This window comes from Notothenia rossii (assembly GCF_949606895.1).
Source record: "Notothenia rossii genome assembly, chromosome: 6".
NCBI lineage: Eukaryota > Metazoa > Chordata > Actinopteri > Perciformes > Nototheniidae > Notothenia > Notothenia rossii.
Genome location: NC_136909.1, coordinates 51,694,279 through 51,712,923, shown reverse-complemented (window position 1 = coordinate 51,712,923; position 18,645 = coordinate 51,694,279). Strand labels below are relative to the sequence as shown.

Sequence of the window (18,645 nt, the reverse complement as noted above, 5' to 3'; positions counted from 1 at the left end):
ATAATTCTTTCATGCTAAATGAAGCTCTGTTGCTTGGATATTACTAGATCCTGTTACAGCGTAATATAAGTACATAACGATTGATGTACACATTAGCATAATTACTAGCTAGCCGCTAGCTGCTAACTGCCGCCTCGTTAATATCAAATCCATCCTAAAAACAAGCCATTACCATGCTGTCATGAACGTGCGGTGCTGTTACGTGTACGCAAATTGACGTGCTTGATGTGAACGAGCATTTTGGTTAAAGTTGCGCATGCGCTATGAGCGCACATACGGGTACTTCTCAGGCATGCCGGGTAATCTGTGACGTTTCGCTCTCTCAAAAGTTGGGCCATTTTATCATCATGCGCCAATGAGCAACTCTCATAGGAATTAATGAGGCCCCGCCTCCCACGCTGTATCCAGTTCTTATTATACATCCATGATCAGGCTCCACTCCCTTCCTGCCTCTCTGACCCTGTCTCTTAGTTTTTCCCTCTCTGTTTTGTACATGTTGCAGTGTAATATGATATGTTCCACATTGTATTTAACTCCACAGTTCCTACACTTGTCACTGTTACTTTTCCTCATGACATAGAGTAACATTCAATGCTGTGTGATCCAGTCTGAGTCTAGCTATCATGATTTCCTCCATTCCGTTTCTTTCTTTATAAATATCAATTGTGATTGTCTTTTGAACTGCCTTTCTGGTCTTTCTCCCACTTTTTCTGCCAGATCTCCATCCCTTTTTTCGTAATTAGTGTTTACTTCTCCTTTTCGAAGTTGAACTGGTAATGTTATTTCCTTTTGTTATGCAGTTTTTGCTAATTTATCAGCACATTGTTCCCTTTCACCCCCTCATGTGCAGGCACCCAGCAGAACTGAAGACCTATACCGCCTCTGTGAAGTCTTAACAAGCTATGATTAAGTTCTATGAGTAATTCTTCTCTGACAGTTGTTGTTGACTGTATGCTTTTTAAAATGGATAATTCATCTGTGTATAAGGGCGCCGTAAGGGGATGAAAAGTTAGGACGATTCTAAGGGCCCGTGACTGACAGGGGCCCAAACTATTTTAGAACATTAAGAAAACATTTTTTAAATAACCTTTCATCATTCATCAATAATTAACATTAATATAACGTTATATTGATAATGTACTCACTAAACTTACGATTAATTTAACTTATTTTCTTCCAAAAGTTAATTATCCAAAGCCTCTGTACACCCCCTTCTATTTACATGTAATGGTTTGGTCCTGCTTCCAACCACAGCGCTGCACCGGCACTTGAATGGAATACAACATATATATATATATCAAAACAAAAAGCTAACATCTCATTTCAATTATACATTTCAAACACAGTATTTTTCCACATATTTAAGTTACATTTATTTGGATTTATGCATTCATGTTGAGAATGTTCCATTCAAAAATGTTATTATTAAAAAAGGCATTTACACCATAAAAGATTACTATTGAGATCTAGGAATGTTAGTCTTATATCAAATAGTGAATTCTACTGCAGCAGAATGTTGCACGCCTGCACAGTGTTATAGTTTCACAGCTCAGTGTCAGTAAATATTGTGCAGTTAGTATTGGACTACAAGATAGATGCAAACCTGTACAAGTAGAGTTATTTAAACCATAAATGGGTGGGTTGGGTTCTGGAGGTGTGGTTACAGCAATTGTGCTTGGTTGGCGTGGCCTGTGCCTGGTGGTGGGGCCCAATGAGATATCTTTTCAGGGGGCCCAAAATCTAGTGGATCGCCGGAGCTGTTAGATTAACATTAACATGCTTATTGTAGTTGTAAGTGCACTGCCTTGCGGCCTGTAGCACCGTCCTTGGAGCATATGTGTGGGCTGGACCTGTATTTTACAGGAAAGGAGTGAGCAGAGAGTAGAGTATTTGTCGATTCTTGTTCTGTTTTCTGTGAATATCTGCCTCACCCTCTCAGACTTTGAGTTGCGCGCGCTACTAAAGAGACGCGTTACCATTGAAACCAAACAATGGTGTAGCTGTATTAAAGTCAGAGTGTAAACAGTCGTGTGTAAATCTGATTTTGTCAGAAATCGGGAGAAATGCGGGAGAAATATGACCCCGGGAGGAAACCGGGAGAGGGCAATGAAATCGGGAGTCTCCCGAGAAAATCGGGAGGGTTGACAAGTATGCCCATGACTCCAATTCGACTAAAGGCTAAAGTCAATGTCTGAATAAAGCATGCTAGCGTTAGCGTTAGCGGCCTACCAGCATGAGTCATGGCCAGATTCAAAGGTAGATATACTCAGACAAACATTAAGTATCAACTTTACCTTTTCTTAACTGAGGCTTGGTGGCCTGTAAACAGTATGAACAGTCGGGCTGCGTGTTTTCTATTGTAAATATATAGATAAGACTATGAATTTGTATTTATAATTCTGGTGTTAAACTTCAATTTAAGGACAGAGTAATTGGGCTTCTTTCATATTGACGAGCGACTTATATTTTAATTTTCGAGTTCAATTGATAAAGATATTGTAAATGTAACGTTAGTTTACAACATTGTGTTATATATTTTTGCATCACCAAAATGTTGACCACTGTCCTAAAATAAAGTATAGGCTTTGAGTAACGAATTTAAGTTTAATGTTTGATACATTTTGAATATGTCAATGATCTTCTTGTAGCTTAGACACTTTGATGTCTAATTAAAGACTAATGAAAGGTTTTCTCTTTTAAACTTCAGGGAAGCAGCCATCTATTCCTACTGTTCTACCCATGTGGATGATCCTGTGAATGGGCATTGCTTGTGGTAAGTTTAAAAAAATTAATAAAAATGTCATGAGGGTATGAATTTGTAAATTGTATGTTTTCTGGTTGCTCATACAAAACAAATCATTACGGAGCTTTCAATACTCACAAATGGAGGAAGCATACCCCACATACACTTGATTGATACACATGATTTAAAGCCTGTAATTGTTGATGGGTATGATGTTTTAGAATCATTTGAAACGGGTACTACTGATCAGTTGAATGATTATTTGCCATCTGAAGAACTTCCTGATGAAGAATCAACGGTTTCGACAGATATTGAATTAAAACTTGCCTCAGTCCTACTTAAATTAGAAAATGATTTTCTTGTATCAAGTGCAGCTGTGAATGAGCTTCTAGAAGAGCTGCAATATTTAATTGGTACTGCCTCTGTGCCAGTTACCCAAAATACTATAATCCACTGGGTATGATCACAAGATCGCAATTGCCAAGTTGATGAATCAGTTGTGAAAGACTTGGCCACTGAACTTTAAACTTCAAATCCCATTCAAGCTGCAATAGGAAACCGTGGAATTCACGGAAAAAATCCAGATGATTGTTATCAAGAATAAGCTGCTTTTCATCGTCAGAAAGCTGAGTGCATGGTATAGGGAACATTATAGAGCCTATGAACTGAAACTGTGTCCTACAAAGAAGGTGGAACTTCTTGACTCAAATGAACTGACTAATCCATACCTATTGGCTGACTATACAGTTGGGGGAATGTGGCTAATAACTCTTAAAAGATACATTCATGTATAAGGTCAGAATGAGTATATATATATATATATATATTAATGCTGTCAAAATGATCGCGTTAACGGTGGTAATAATTTTTTTTAATTAACTGCGTCTAACGCATTTAACACATGTGCAGAATGGCCCGCCTCATACATCCCACCAGTGGCAGTGCTGTGGTAGGCTACAGCCATACCAAGAAATGGCTTTGCCCCACCTTAGCCCCACCATGAAAAAGGATGTTAAAGTCGGCAAAATAAAGTCTGCCAACTCGCGCCGAGTAAATTGCACAGACAGCAGTTAGTAAGATTGATTTCAGTCGTCACTTGTCTGGAAATACCGAAGACTAGAAACGGTTTTGAAAACTTTTGCCACGTAGTGATCGTCTTCTCAATAGAACTTCTTTGATAATGTCTTCTGGCCAATCAGAATCAAGATAACGGCGTGGTGTTGTTGCAGGAAGTCCCGACGGAGAATACTTTTGCTGTAGTGCATCTCTATATAGGCCTACATCGATACAACATTACGTGTTGATAGAAATCAACAGAGCGCCATGGCTGATATTGGACCACCTGTTTGATTGCTGATCATCTTGAACGATGACAACAGCGTCAGACTGGAGCTTCGAAATGGGATTCCCAACTCAATGGAAGAGCTCATTGAGGAGGTGAAGAATTCATGTGGATTAGAAGGTTACATAGGGCTACAGTACAAAGACACTGATTTTGGGAACACATTTGTTAATCTTACATCTACACATGCGATTAAAGATTTAACAGTGATCAAAGTTGTCGAATTAGACCCCGATTCTATAACTGTGGTCTTGCACCCAGTTGAGATACCATTAAATAGTACCCCTACAAGTGGACTGTACAGTGAAGACTCTCCCTCTGGATCTGTGAATACAGATGACACAGTACTACTTAGCGGCTCTTCCTCGGAATCATTAAGAACACAGCAGTGGACTAAAGTGTTTCCAATCCCGGTCTTCTCCTATGACACAGAATGTCAATTACAGAGAGGAAATGCAGAGTACACAAAGAACCAATCTAGACTGACACCAAGCTCAAATCATCTGCAGAGCTTGCTGTGAACTCGTTGAAGACCAACTCTCAAGAAGAGAATTTAAAGAGAGCCAGGCGAGCTGAGGCCAACCATTTTCCATCCTTGCCGATTGGTGAGACTCCAGAAAGCATGGAGCAAGAGACAATTTCCCTTTTGGCAGAGCAACAGAAAAGAAACAACCGGCAATCAATAAAAGAAAAGATGGTGAAGGCGTTTGGATACCGAAGACAAGAAATAGTGCATCAGAGGCCAAGCATTGAAGGCCTCTTGGAGCGGCGGCCTGCACTTTTTCACATGGAAGAAGAGGTAATTATTTTGATGTAAGCCTGTAATGGAGAAGAAATGAGGGCCCAACTCACTAACAACTATAGACAGCCAAGGCAACTATGTTGACGTTTTATTTTTACAATATCAATATCACAATATAAGCTTTACATCTATTACTCTTAGTGTCTTTATTTGGTGGTGGTTTTCAATAAATATGTGGATTAATTAATTTAAATGTTACATTCATACAAGCTGACTTGGAGTACTTTTAATCAAACCGTTGGCTCTTTATAAAAAATATGTGTATTATAAATTCTCAGTGTTTTTTGTTTTCTATGCTGCTTATATTTTCTAGGTATATGCTGAGTTCATGCGCATAACAACATTTCCATTGGAGACAAAGTTCTTGGCGCAGTTGGACAAACACTCCACCAAACTGCTGCAGGTCATCAGGAGCAGGGGAGGAGTTGTGAAACAGAAGACCACCGGGATCTTGCAGGTTTTGGATGAGGTATCTTTGAATGAGTTTTTTATCTGTGGGATCAGTGGCTGAATCGTCCTTTTTTTTGCATTTGATTTATAATATATATATATATATATAACTGTTCTTACTCAGACTGTGGACATCGCCATCAGAAGAGAATGCATCCTCAAATCTCTAATGATCTACCTGGATGAACCTGTTGACCATCTCATCAAAGAATTCCAGGTAAGACCTCCCACTCACTCACAAGAAGTTTGTTCATAAAAGAAAAATAACATATTTGTACTGCATGCAAATAACTGCTTGGTTAGAGAGCTAGTCATTTTTGATGACCTCCTGAGCTTTCCTCTTGGGCCGACTAAACTGAGAACTTTCCTTTTCATCTATCCACTATAATCTTGTATCTTTAAAAGGTAGCTGCAAACTTGGGGAAACCTTTGCGTTTCAGGCCTGTTGAACTACACTCTGTGGTCCTCATCCATTTCCCTTTTTTTTGCATGATATGCAGGACGCTGAGGCCGGAGAACTGGAGCAGGCAACAATGGCAATCTTTGTCATTGGGAAAGAGGATCAGCTTCATCGACCCAAAGACGTCAAGGTTCTTATCGAAGGAACAGAGGTCCTCAGCGGCTTGCCCTCGGTTGCGACAGCTTTTGCCATGCTCTTCGGGCTCATATACGCACTGAACTTAAGATATCCGAAATAACTGCAATCCACTTTTGAAGTTGTGCAAAAAGTCCTGATGGAGCTTGAGAGGAACAAGATGAGCCCAAAAGTGAATAGACTGAGAACCCAGCTGTTCATCCCAGAATAGACACTTTGTTGCACTCACTCACAGTTACCATTGTTACATGGTAAGGTTTCTAAAACCAAGGTTTTATAATAATTATGCATTGTAAAACATTTGCGAAAAAGTGTTGTGTTCAGAAGTTGCACTTACAGTATGACTTTCACTGTAGAAGCATGTCTAATCATTTTCAGAGATTACATGTCTCACAAGCGCAAGTTGTCAGTGTTGCTTTAAAAAAAAGTGTGCAGTAGATAATAAGGACAAGTCTTTTTTCTAAGAGTTTGATGTTTGGAAGCGGCACATATTACTGCATTTTAACTGTGGTACTTATTAACATGTCTAAGATCAGGTAATGGCTGCCTCAGAGGCCAAAGCTGGTTGTGTGAACAACTTGTTTTTCATTCAAATAAATGTGCTCTGGAGTTAAAATATACAGATTGATCTGAAGAAATTGACTTTCATTGAGTCAATGTAAAATATTTTGTGTGATTGATTGCTCTAATTTTTTTTTGTTGGTACAACGTTTTACTTTTATTAGTGTACCTTTCAGTTGCATTGCACTCCTTAAACGTGTTTGAGACACTTTAGGTAACAATGTGGCTGTCATTTGATTAACTCTGAATGTTTTAGTTTTATTGAATAAATCACATGAATTGAGTTACAGGTGTCCCCTCAGCTGTGCAGACTTATTTAATAATACGGTAGGAAATTGTGGAGTAAAATTAATATCTATCTTGTACACACACACTTTTCCTCTACTGATGAGAGGAAGACCGAGGGGACTAAAGTATTTCTTATTCTTCTACATTGACCTTAATGTATTCTTTATTCTGTCTATTTGTGGACTGAAATAAACGTTTTTATAAAGTTTGTGATACATTTATTTGCAGTCACTTCATTATACGTTAAAAACATTTAATTCAAGCTAAGATACATTAGCTAGTTAGTGCTCTTACCTGTGTGCCTCCTTCAAACAGCATTATAACCAGACTGTATCTTCAAACGATAAGTACCAGTTAAAGCTACTTGATTTTAGATAAACAATTGAAAAGACAAAACCAACCAGCTAATGTATTGAAAGACCAATCTTTATTTTAAGGTGCCTTTTCTTTAAACCTTCAGATGCGAGATATTAGTTATGCAGTAATAGTATTGACAATACAAAAATACTGAGCAACTTTAGTTGAGTTAACTTTATATTTCTTATTGTCTAAAAAGCATTTATTACACTAATTTTTCCGACTCATATTCACAGTGTGTACCAATTGAGACTGTATTTCCCGTCAGGTGTCATCTCTCTAACCAGAGTACTGTTTTGGAAGAATTGGCTCCGGCACAAACATCACAACATACATCAGATTCCCCAATAGTAGGTGTAGCAGTACGTACAGCAAGTTGCATTACATAGATTGTTGTGAACACACCTTCAAAATAGCATTGTGATTATATTACTGGATGGAAACTGAAAGCACGGGAACATTAATAAACTACATAACAGAAAGTATGAATAACAATAATGAAATTGTGACTGTAGATATGTTTATACTTTATATTATTTACTGTAAATGTTTAATTTAGATTTAATTATTGTGATTATTCTTTATTCTTTCTATCTATCTATCTAAATCTCACAATGGGGTAGGTTACAGGAACTTTTCATCAATAGATTGCTTTAGTCTGGCTTAACTCTTCACTGATTGGCTCACCCCCGCATCAAAGTAAACTGCACACTGAATTCAGATTATTTATCTTTCTCTCGATATGGACATAAACGCGAGTGAAGTCTAATCTGACAGGACGGAGACACGCAGCTCTGCTCACCTGCAGCTCACCTGCAGCTCACCTGCAGCTCACCTGCAGCTCCTCCCGCTGTGATGCAGCGGTGAATGGAGCAAAACACACACTTCAAGTCAGATCATCACCCTTAGCTATTTTAATTACCTCTCAAACTACCTAAACTAGTTATGAATATGTTTATTTTACTGTCGGCCTGGTCACTCATTACTGGATCAGCTGCTGCATGAGACAGACACTGACGCTGTCCGAAGAGAGGGAGGAAAAAGAGAGGCTCCATTTATTTTATTATTATTATATTATATAGATTCGTTATTCATTTGTTTTAAAGCTCAATAAATAACAACGAAGACCTTTGACCGGCACTTTTATAATTTCGTCCCGAAGATTGAAACTTTAATACAGGGCCGTATTCATGGAGTCAACATTGGGGGGGCCAAAAATTCAATAAAAATTGGAATACTAATTTCCTGCCATTCTAAAGGAAAATACATAAAAGATCACTGACACATTGGATACTTTAAAACCTGTTAAACCCCATGCCCCTGCCCGTGGGGGCAAAACACAACAATAGTCACGAAACTGTGTCTCAGGCATGGGTGTAGGAAGCATCCTCAATGTGGGTGGGACAATTTGACGGGGGGTCGTGGGCGGGCGGGGGACCTAACCTCCTCTAGGGAGGTCCGGGGGCATGCTCCCCCGGGAAGATTTTTTTTTAAATGTTGAAGTTAAAAGCATCAATCTGGTGCACTTTGAGAGCAACATTAGGGACTAAATCTATGGATACATCTCATCAACACCCATGTGAAACAGAACTGAACAGATTTACTTTTTCTTTATGCATATTTTACAAATCACTCCCTTTTTAAACTGTAGTATGAGTTGGAATGATTTCATACCTATTATTCTGTTATTCTCTTATTTTGTATAACTATAATGAACATATAAAGGTGTGCCTTGGAAATACTTGTTTTGCATCAATCTTGATACAGGGTACTTATTAAATGTTATAGTTTGGATTATAGTTTTACTATCCCATCATTCAAGAGTGGTTTTCACAATAAGTAATGGTTTATTTTTTGCACGGACCCTATCATTTACATTTTTTTACTATGTCCAATCTGAATTTACTTTAAAAACATCTATATTTATTCTGACTTTTTCTACATCCAACTCACAGGTTTATCATTGCTTTGAGAAAAAAAAAATTAATTTAACCATTTTTAGAAGTGAAGACATAGTCAATTGTTCTGGGAATGTCATTTTCAAACCTGAGACCTGAAAAACAGGCTTGGGGCTTAACTGGTTAAAATGTTTTACCATAATGTCTAATTGTGCATTGTATTACATCGCACTATTTTATCTAGTTTAGCTTTTCTTGTTTTGTTGTTTGTAATGGCAGAGATTAGGGATGAATAAAGTACAACTATAACCATAATCACATTAAAGCATTTCAATCCATAGAAAGTTCTGTGCCACACAATTTCAGTAGAAACAGGAACACTTTATTGCCCTTTTGTTTTACAGCCACGACTCGCACTAGCTGCTTGCCGCTCATTCAAAATCAAAAAGACCCCCAACTTCCTCCCAGGCACCCGCCCAAAAAGCCCAACCCTCAAGTAAAGGACCCAAAAGCCTTTTTGCGCTTATCGTTGGCCCTGATAAAAGACTGGCATATTCCTTCAAGGTCCAGTCTGTCCAGTTTCTTCTGGTGCACATGACATATGGCCACATTATTCAGCCTCGTTTGACTCATCGATGATCTAAGCCATGTCTTAAGCCTCCTCAGGGCACTAAAACTCCTCTCAGCCTCTGCAGAAGAGGCAGGGACGACCAACTAACCTTACTAAAGCTTCCACCTGACCGAAGAGACCTCTCACCTCTGGCACCATTTCCCGAATAATGCTAGCAACATCTGAGCTTGTTTCATAGGTGTAATTAGCCCCAAACATGGCCAGCTGCACCTGCAGTAGTCTTGAATTCAATTCAGGATACTCTTCTACTACCTTGTCCATGTCTCCGTGTAGCAGCACATTTTCAAGCTACTGCAGCTTGTGGAATCCAACTTGTTCAAACCTCTCTATGAATTGAGTATTCACTGTGTCCAAGGCATTGTAGAATTGGACTCTGTACAAGGACTGGGCATCGGGAGGGATATGGGCTGCAGCCTGACCGGTGTAACGCTTTGTAGGTTTGCGGACATGAGGGATCTGAATTGGTTGTAGGTCCAACTTTGTTGCCACAGCAGTTGCTTTCGAGAACAATACATCAAAATGCTCCTCCGTTCGTTTGACCTGCATGCTTGTTTTGACATGCTCTACAGCCTCCAACATGCCTGAAACGGTCTGTTTCCTAAGCTGCAGGGAGGTGTTCAGGCACTCCAAATCCCCAATCAGGTCTTCAGCCATTAAAAGGCCGAGCACAGTGTTCCCTTTAAGAAATGTTCCATGAAGACCATTGGCGTTGGCTGAAGTTTCAGGTGAGCTGCATGATGCCATTTCTTCAAGGGCCATCAGCACTGACTCATACAGCTTGAGAACTGAGCGGATGGCAGGGGTACGTACAGTCCACCTGGTGGGACAGAGAGGCTTCAATGAGGTGAAAGTTGAACCATGCTCTGATTTTGCAATATTCTGGAAAATCAACTTGAACCTCCCAGATTGATTAAAGAAGCCCCCCAATTCATGGACCAGACCCATTGCATCTCTTACTAGTGGAGAGGCTCCACAGGCAGCCTGCGTAATTAAGTTCACATAGTGGGGACCACAGTGACAATACACAGCCAGCGGTTGTTCTTTCCTTAAAATGGCTTGTACTCCCTGCAATCGTCCAGCCATGTTTGCGGCACCATCATAAGTTTGTCCTCGGAGTTGAGACAGAGGAAGCTGTAGGCGCGTCATCACATCACATGCCATCTTGGCTATATTTTGCCCTGTTGTTGATGACACTTGGCAGATTCCCAGTAATTCTTCCTTTGGTTGTAGATCTGCATCTACAGAGCGCACACATATTGACTCCTGCTCAACTCCTGATATATCTTGGGTGCCATCAATGATAATTGAGAACTGGACCACTGGCATTGATGTTATTTCCGACACAATTTCTTTGATGATTGTATTGGCCATCACCTTCAACAGTTCGTTCTGCAATTCCGGACTGGTGAAATCGAGGGGACCTTTTAGCCAGGAGGTCAGCTCTGCATCGCCCGTTGCCTTGTACTTTAGAAGCTGGCTTAAATTCCCACTCTCCTTCTGATTGCCTCGAAAAGCCAGACCTTGCCGCGCCAAGTACCTCACACCCTCAACAATCTTCATCAGATTTCTTCTTGCTTGTTGCTGCCGTCTTTCAAGCTCACTTGAAAGTTGCACATTAACAGGCTCTAGCTCCTGAATCCTAGTCATCACAGCTAATTTGTGACACTGGCTCTGTTTATGCACACTAAATGTCTCCAGTGCCTTCTTCCAATTGTTAAAACCAGTCTTGACAAACGCTGAATCTGCTTTTGACGCAAGCTTAGACTTTTGTGCATCAAAGTATTTAGCACAATAGAAACAGAGGACCCATTTTACAGAGGGGCTGTAATGGAGCCATGTATGATCTTCAAACCACTTCTCCTGAAAGTAGAGTATTCTATTTGATAGGGTTTGACTGGGTATGACTTTGACATTTGGATGATTTGGGCAAAGTCCAAGCTCCTCCCCTTCCTTTCCTGTACCTTCATTTTCGCCGGCCTGGCTGCTCTCTCTCTAATTGTCAAACTCACTCTCCCTGCTTGATGGTATTATCTGAAATACATATGAGGATGATCTCATCTTAAATTAACATTAGACTGCTATGTTGTCATTATTCTGTCTTAACCATCAATATAGCTCCTTTCTGGCTTACCTCCATGTCACCAGCGCACACTCTCCCTGTCCGGTCGCCATGCTCACATTCTCTCTCTCCCTCTCTCTCTTTACTCTGAACACACCAGAGTGAACATGGAAGAAATATTATCAGTAAACAAGCTATCTGACTGGTAAAAATACTCACTTTCTCACTGCTCTTAACTTGAGGCTGCCCAAAAAACTGTCTAATGTCACTGCCACCCTTCCTCTTGCTCATGCTTACAGCTTGACTTCGGCGATCTGCAGTTTCTGATGTGATTAATACGGGTCAGCAGCGCTGGATATAAGATAATTAAACATGTTTATTAGCAATTCAGAGCATTCTAAACCCAGCACAAGCTATGATGCACACTGCAAACCTCCTGCGTGTGAGTATCTTTTAAATGCTTCTGACGATTATGAAATACTATTTCATAATAATTGTAATAATAATAATAAAGAGTATTTATTATTTAATTAATTCTGGCACTTTTGGTATTCCATAGGTGTCACACATCACAGTTTTAAATCTTTCCACACCCTACAAATTACAAAATAAAATATAAATAATCCACATGAATAAATATCTATTGGATTACATCCAAAACGACACCGTCATTTTCCACATAGCTGACACTAGCCCGCCAAACCCTGGCTAACAACTGAAACCAGCTAGCCCACAGCTAGTTAGCTACTATTCCTGAAAAGTTCGGTTTTAACATCAGAACTACAAGTTACTTACACAAAGAAGCTAAACCGGAGGGTTCATTAACATTACCATTACGAAATAAAAATAATATAGATTACTTTAGGGCTAACTAGAAAAGATACCAGAACTGATGGAGGGCAAATTAAAACATGACTGACCTGCTTGGAGCATCAAGCTAACTGAAGGTGGACTCAGACGTGCAACAGCGAAAGACACCCCCGGGTACAAAAGAAGGAACCAATTTACATTTGAAAATAAATATCATTTTGGTGAAGTTCACAATAACAGAAAATATAGATTTTCAAGTATACAAATAACCAAAATAAAGAAGTCATAGAATAGCAATATTATTTTAATTAAAGAATTTAAATTAAAAAAAAAAAATGTTTTGCTATTTATTGGGGGGGACATTTTGAGTGCGTCTGAATATTGGGGGGGATGTGTGTATATGGTGAATACGGCCCTGCTTTAATACAAGTTGACTGGCTAAAAACCCTGCCCTGTTCCCTCGGCCCCTACCGCGGAGAATAAACATAAGGGCAACCATGACAACCATGCTTCTTCGCTGCTTTTGTGGAGGAAGTTACAGCGCCACGTACAGGCTCCTGAATATGTACTGCAGCTTCTCCAGCGGTTGGAGCTAAACGGAGCTGTCTCGTGTGGACACTGACAGACACTATCCGGTGAATATTCCGTGTGGACGGAAGCTTTTTTGCGATTGCGTTAATCCTATGCGTTTTGCCGTATGCGTCCTCGTGGGGCCGGGGCCTCAGTGGACTCAGCCTCTGGAAGGTTCCCCTTACCTTCCAGGTGATCGAAGCCCAGCACCACGTCCTCCATGTGGCCCTCCCTCCCTCTACAGCACACAGATCTGAGGATGCCCCCCAGGTTGAGGACCTCCACCCGCACCTGGGCCGACTGCAGCACCCACAGGTCCACGGGGCCCCGGCCCACTACCTCCCCCCACTGCTGCACACTCACATCAGTCATGGTGGGCTTCAAAGACACACACATGGCTTATATAGCACATTTCAACCAAAGTCAATTGAAAGAGCTTAAAACATTAAGCATTAACAGAACATTCTAAAATAACATTTGAATAGAATAACATTAATATAAAACATGGTAATGTAGAATATGACGCGCGCACACACACACACACACACACACACACACACACACACACACACACACACACACACACACACACACACACACACACACACACACACACACACACACACACACACACACACACACACACACACTCACCTGTCCTCTCTTTATAAAGTCTCCCCGGTCATGAAGAGACTTCGGACCGGACTTGTTTACATCCGGCTTCTCCTTCTTCTTCTTCTCCTGCTCTAATAGCGGCAGTAAACGCATGGTTTGAGGGGCATTAGCGCCACCTACTAAACTGGAGTGCAGACCAGAGACCGCTATTGCTATATTTAGTCTCAGTAAAAAGAAAAAAGATCTCCCAGTAGATTTCACAAACACAAATAAAGCCTTATAATTATTATTTACCATCCTCAATACTAATACATTATAATGTTCGACAAATACACCCCATTATTGTTCCACTCTTAAAGTGTGCCCCTTACACTTCATATACTGCTCATATACTAAAATAATAGATTTCAGTATCTGCTCTGTTTCATGGTAAAGATCAGGGCCGCCCCTGGCCAACTTGGGGCCCCAAGCGTCATTGTGAGATGAGGCGCGCCCCCCCCCCCCTAAATAATTCCTGTTTATTATTATTATCAACACAGTTACTTTTTTATACAGTGAAGTAAATGGTAAATGTGTTGCGTTTACAGGTGAATACGTCTGCATTTCCTGCCAAATACTAGGCTCAAAAAGATTACAATATAATTAATGCAAATAAACTACTTCTACTAATAATAATAATCATAATCAATTCAATAATATAAATACTATATTATTTTATTATAATATAGTTGTAATATAGTCAAGACAAAACATGCTTATGACATCTCAAAAACTGATATTTCTTAAATCTGTATTCAAATGTAGTTCCCTCTTTCAGCAATGTATCAACAACTACACACACATTTCTATCAGTATTTCTCTGTTTTGTGGTTGACATGATGATGTCTGTTAGGAGTTAAGAGGAGAGGCCGAGCATCACCATGAAATGTGCAAATTGACATAAAAATGAATAAAAGGGGAAGAAATGCTCCATGTTTTTTAGGCTGTAAACTTTAACTGTTATGTAAGCCAACTAGACAGACAGTTTATCACTCTTCCTCCTGTACATTAGCAGATAAAAGGCATAACATACTTGAATGAATGGTAAATAAAGAATGCTGGAAATAACTGCATCTCCATTAGCATATGCTATGCAGAGACTGCCTTCTTTATGTCATGAATTGCAGCTGATGTTTTAATATGGCAATTGGCAAAAGTTTGACTCATACAACATTTGCAAGTTGTACATTTGACTCATACAATAACCCACCTTCGAGTGATGCTCTAGTTTCTTAATGTCTTGTTTTTTTCCCCTCTTGCTTGCGCCGGACTGAAACTGTCTTTTCGCCGACATCTCTTCACCTGCACTAGTGGCCGACGGCCGTATCAAAGCCGTGATTAGTCAGATGTCGATTAATTGCAACGGTGTCGGGTTACAGACGTGCTACCCTTGTCACCTCTCACTCTCGCGGGGGGTGCGCGGAGAACTGAGCGGAGAACTGTGCACAGCAGCTGAGGCCCTCTGGACGGGGCCCCCTGCAGCCTGCGTGATTGGCCTGTAGGGAGGGGCGGCCCTGGTAAAGATACCAGCACTGATAATAAATCACTGATAAGTGCCTTTCTGTTTTCATTACTTGACATCTGCACATTTTACACCTTTTAAACTATCTACTAATACAGCCTATATCAATTGGATCAAATATAAAACTCAGCCAAATTTGTGTTGATACTGCGAGGAGACGTATTGTGTGAAAAGAAATGTAAAATGTTGTTTAATTGCTTATATATTTATGATCCACGTCACGTTTTCAGTTTTGGTGGCAGTTCTTCCTGTTTGTCTAGAAGTCTTCTCATCTGGGCTCTATAAATAGAGAACTACGGCAGATATGTAATATTTAATGCAGGCAAACCGTGTATTACAATGCCGTTATGTGATGACTTTCAAAGACAAAAGCAAGCACACTCGGAATAAAGTATTATTTTTTTAAAAAAATGTTTTCGGATTTCACATTGCATAAACACCAAATCCCAGCGTGCATTGCGGCTAAACCATCCAATCATCGAGCTGAGGATCTTGCCTTGTCTTTTTCCGGTTTCGTTTATGACGGATGTATTTTGTTATACACACATTCCTTCACATTTAAATTAAAATGTACATTAAAGTATTTTGTGAGGCCTTCTAACATGTTTTTATATATAACTACGGTTGTAGTTGAAGAGTTTGTAAATAAACATGAACCAAAGCTGTTGCCTGGCAACGCAATCGCACAACGTCACAAGCTGAGGCCCTCTGGACGGGGCCCCCTGCAGCCTGCGTGATTAGCCTGTAGGGAGGGGCGGCCCTGGTAAAGATACCAGCACTGATAATAAATCACTGATAAGTGCCTTTCTGTTTTTCTTACTTGACATCTGCACATTTTACACCTTTTAAACTATCTACTAATACAGCCTATATCAATTGGATCAAATATAAAAGTCAGCCAAATTTATGTTGATACTGCGAGGAGACGTATTGTGTGAAAAGAAATGTAAAATGTTGTTTAATTGCTTATATATTTATGATCCACGTCACGTTTTCAGTTTTGGCGGCAGTTCTTCCAGTTTGTCTTGAAGTCTTCTCATCTGGGCTCTATATATAGAGAACTACGGCAGATATGTCATATTTAATGCAGCCAAACCGTGTATTACAATGCCGTTATGTGATGAGTTTCAAAGAGAAAAGCAAGCACACTCGGAATAAAGTTTTTTTTTTTATATTTTCGGATTTCACATCACATAAACACCAAATCCCAGCGTGCATTGCGGCTAAACCATCCAATCATCGAGCTGAGGATCTTGCCTTGTCTGTTTCCGGTTTCGTTTATGACGGATGTATTTTGTTATACACACATTCCTTCACATTTAAATTAAAATGTACATTAAAGTATTTTGTGAGGCCTTCTAACATGTTTTTATATATAACTACGGTTGCAGTTGAAGAGTTTGTAAATTAACATGAACCGAAGCTGTTGCCTGGCAACGCAATCGCACAACGTCACGTCCGTTAATTCCACAACCGCACACATGGATTAACATCGATTTAATACATTAATGTAGCCTTTGTTTCTGCTAAAAGAGGTGTCCACCAGCTGGGGCAACAAGAAAATTGCCGTAATCGAGTGTGACTATTACAAATTAAATCATTATTATATTAATATTGACAATAACAACCGACCGTCGGGGTAGCATTTGCGGGTATTTCTCCACTGGTTAACATGGGTTAACAATACCGTGTAACTGTCAGGTTTGAATGGACAAAATCGTGAGATCTTCACGTCTCCCAGCATGGTAAATGGTCACATGTTCACGTCTTGCTGCGATACCGGGTTGGTTAAACCATAGAGATGTTGAAGCATTTAATTTAGATCAGACACTGTTCCCTAATGAAGGGTACAGGGAAATCAATGTCCTTTTTGGCCACATTTAATCTGAAATGAAGTGAATGGATTGATCTGTGATGAATACCAAACGTCTCATCACATTTCTAAATATCGTTCTAATAACATGGGGTGTAGGTGCCATAATGCTACTTAGCCCAAGTTCATTATTTGTATTATTTGTTTACGTCACTTTTATTTGTTTGTTGAGCACTTCCGGTAATTGTCACATGGGTGTGGTTTGTCTATATAAGTCACCTGTTTCATGTCGAGTGCAGATGACAGAGGGTGAGCTTGTGCTGTCATTTTTTCTGTTGACCGTTTTGTCCATAGTTACTATGTTATCATTTTGTTTATTAAATATCCCAAAAACTATCTTGCAGCACTATAGACTTTCTCTTCGAAAACGCGTCACAGTTTATAGCCAAGTTTAGCCTCTCGGTGACTCAAACGTAACTGGGGATTGAGCCGCCACATGGGGTTTGTGCAGAAAGCCATTCTTCTGTATACTCTTTGCTAATATATTGTGGCAAATGAAAGAGAAAAATTATGAACAGACATCATGTGTGGGAAGACATTGCATATCTTTATTCTGCTGTTTCTAGAACAAAGCTTACATTTTTTTAAATATTCTCTTACTTTGAAATATACAGATTTTTTCCAAATGTTGGTGTTATATATTAATGTATAGAGAAATAAATCTTGATACAAATATAACATAAAATATGACAGTACAACTCTTGTCCGCTGCATTATTGAATAGAACAGACACTCATCATTTCCTCTGGCTGCCAAACTATAAATGTACACTGCATTGCTTATTGCACTGTAACACTGTGATGTATTATGATAATGGATGCAGTTCAGATATGTTGTGCATGTGTCTTTTTCACATTGTGCTTCTAGGATCCCTCTGAGGGATTACAAATGTATGTTTGCGATATATCATCAAAAGGAAGCTTTATTTAGAGTGTGTTAGTGGTGGATTTTGCTGTCACGCTGCAGCCACATGTGCAGGCAGTCGGATAAGTTATGCTTTTGATCATCAACCTATCATTGGGTTAGGTCTCCCTTCAACTGTTGATGGAAACACAGTTTCAATGAAGATGTCCATGCACCTGTCACCATGACGTTTTAATGAGTATTTTCATTCTAATGTGCTGCAGGTTCTTAGCCCCCCACTCACACAGCCTACCAAAATCTATTCCCCTTATCTCTGAAAAGCACCTTTGGTGTGCATCACTCCTGTTACTCTGCTATTGTGTGTGTGGTGTACACCTGCACTCTTCTCAATGATCCTGAATATACATACAAACAGACCGATTCTTCTAGTATATTTGTAACACAAACAGCATCATTTTTTTGCATGGCATTAAAGTCAGTACCAGAATCTGTTTAACCATGACCAACGATACACAGCTTGTTGTTTCCTTCCAGATGATAACACCACCTCTCTTAGCTTACCCAAGTCATTGTAAAACTCAAGTCATAATGTTTCACCACTAGAAAAAGTCAGTGTGTATTACTAG

The 18,645-nt window shown here is 39.7% G+C and overlaps 2 protein-coding genes and 1 long non-coding RNA gene across 6 annotated transcripts in view; 2 read left to right on the top strand and 1 right to left on the bottom strand.

Annotated features, from left to right (window-relative positions):
• galm (galactose mutarotase) overlaps window positions 1–13,889 on the bottom strand; it is a 72,084-nt gene extending 58,195 nt beyond the window's left edge. For 2 of the 3 annotated variants that reach the window (XM_079690972.1, XM_079690974.1), the window contains exons 1-2: window positions 13,761–13,889; window positions 13,292–13,484 (exon numbers count right to left, since the gene is read on the bottom strand). In XM_079690972.1, coding sequence (XP_079547098.1) covers window positions 13,292–13,484; window positions 13,761–13,874 — 307 coding nt within the window. In that variant the 5' untranslated portion in view covers window positions 13,875–13,889. The remainder of the gene's footprint in view (window positions 1–13,291; window positions 13,485–13,760) is intronic. The other variant, XM_079690973.1, reaches the window with a different exon arrangement.
• On the top strand, window positions 39–10,481 carry LOC307045351 (uncharacterized protein). Of its 2 annotated transcripts, XR_013809877.1 has the most exons (4): window positions 39–2,773; window positions 4,061–5,356; window positions 5,462–5,554; window positions 5,838–10,481. XR_013809877.1 is itself a non-coding variant. In XM_079690976.1 (3 exons), exons 1-3 carry the CDS (start codon window positions 5,216–5,218, stop codon window positions 6,033–6,035), a joined length of 432 nt encoding a protein of 143 aa, XP_079547102.1. In that variant the 5' UTR covers window positions 39–5,215; the 3' UTR covers window positions 6,036–10,481. The 2 variants fall into 2 exon arrangements, 1 of the variants encoding a protein (XP_079547102.1); XM_079690976.1 differs by having other exon boundaries at window positions 39–5,356.
• LOC307045359 lies at window positions 13,356–18,054 on the top strand. The gene is made up of 2 exons (XR_013809888.1): window positions 13,356–13,479; window positions 15,072–18,054. It is a non-coding gene; the product is annotated as an uncharacterized lncRNA (long non-coding RNA).
• Window positions 18,055–18,645: the final 591 nt, after the last annotated feature.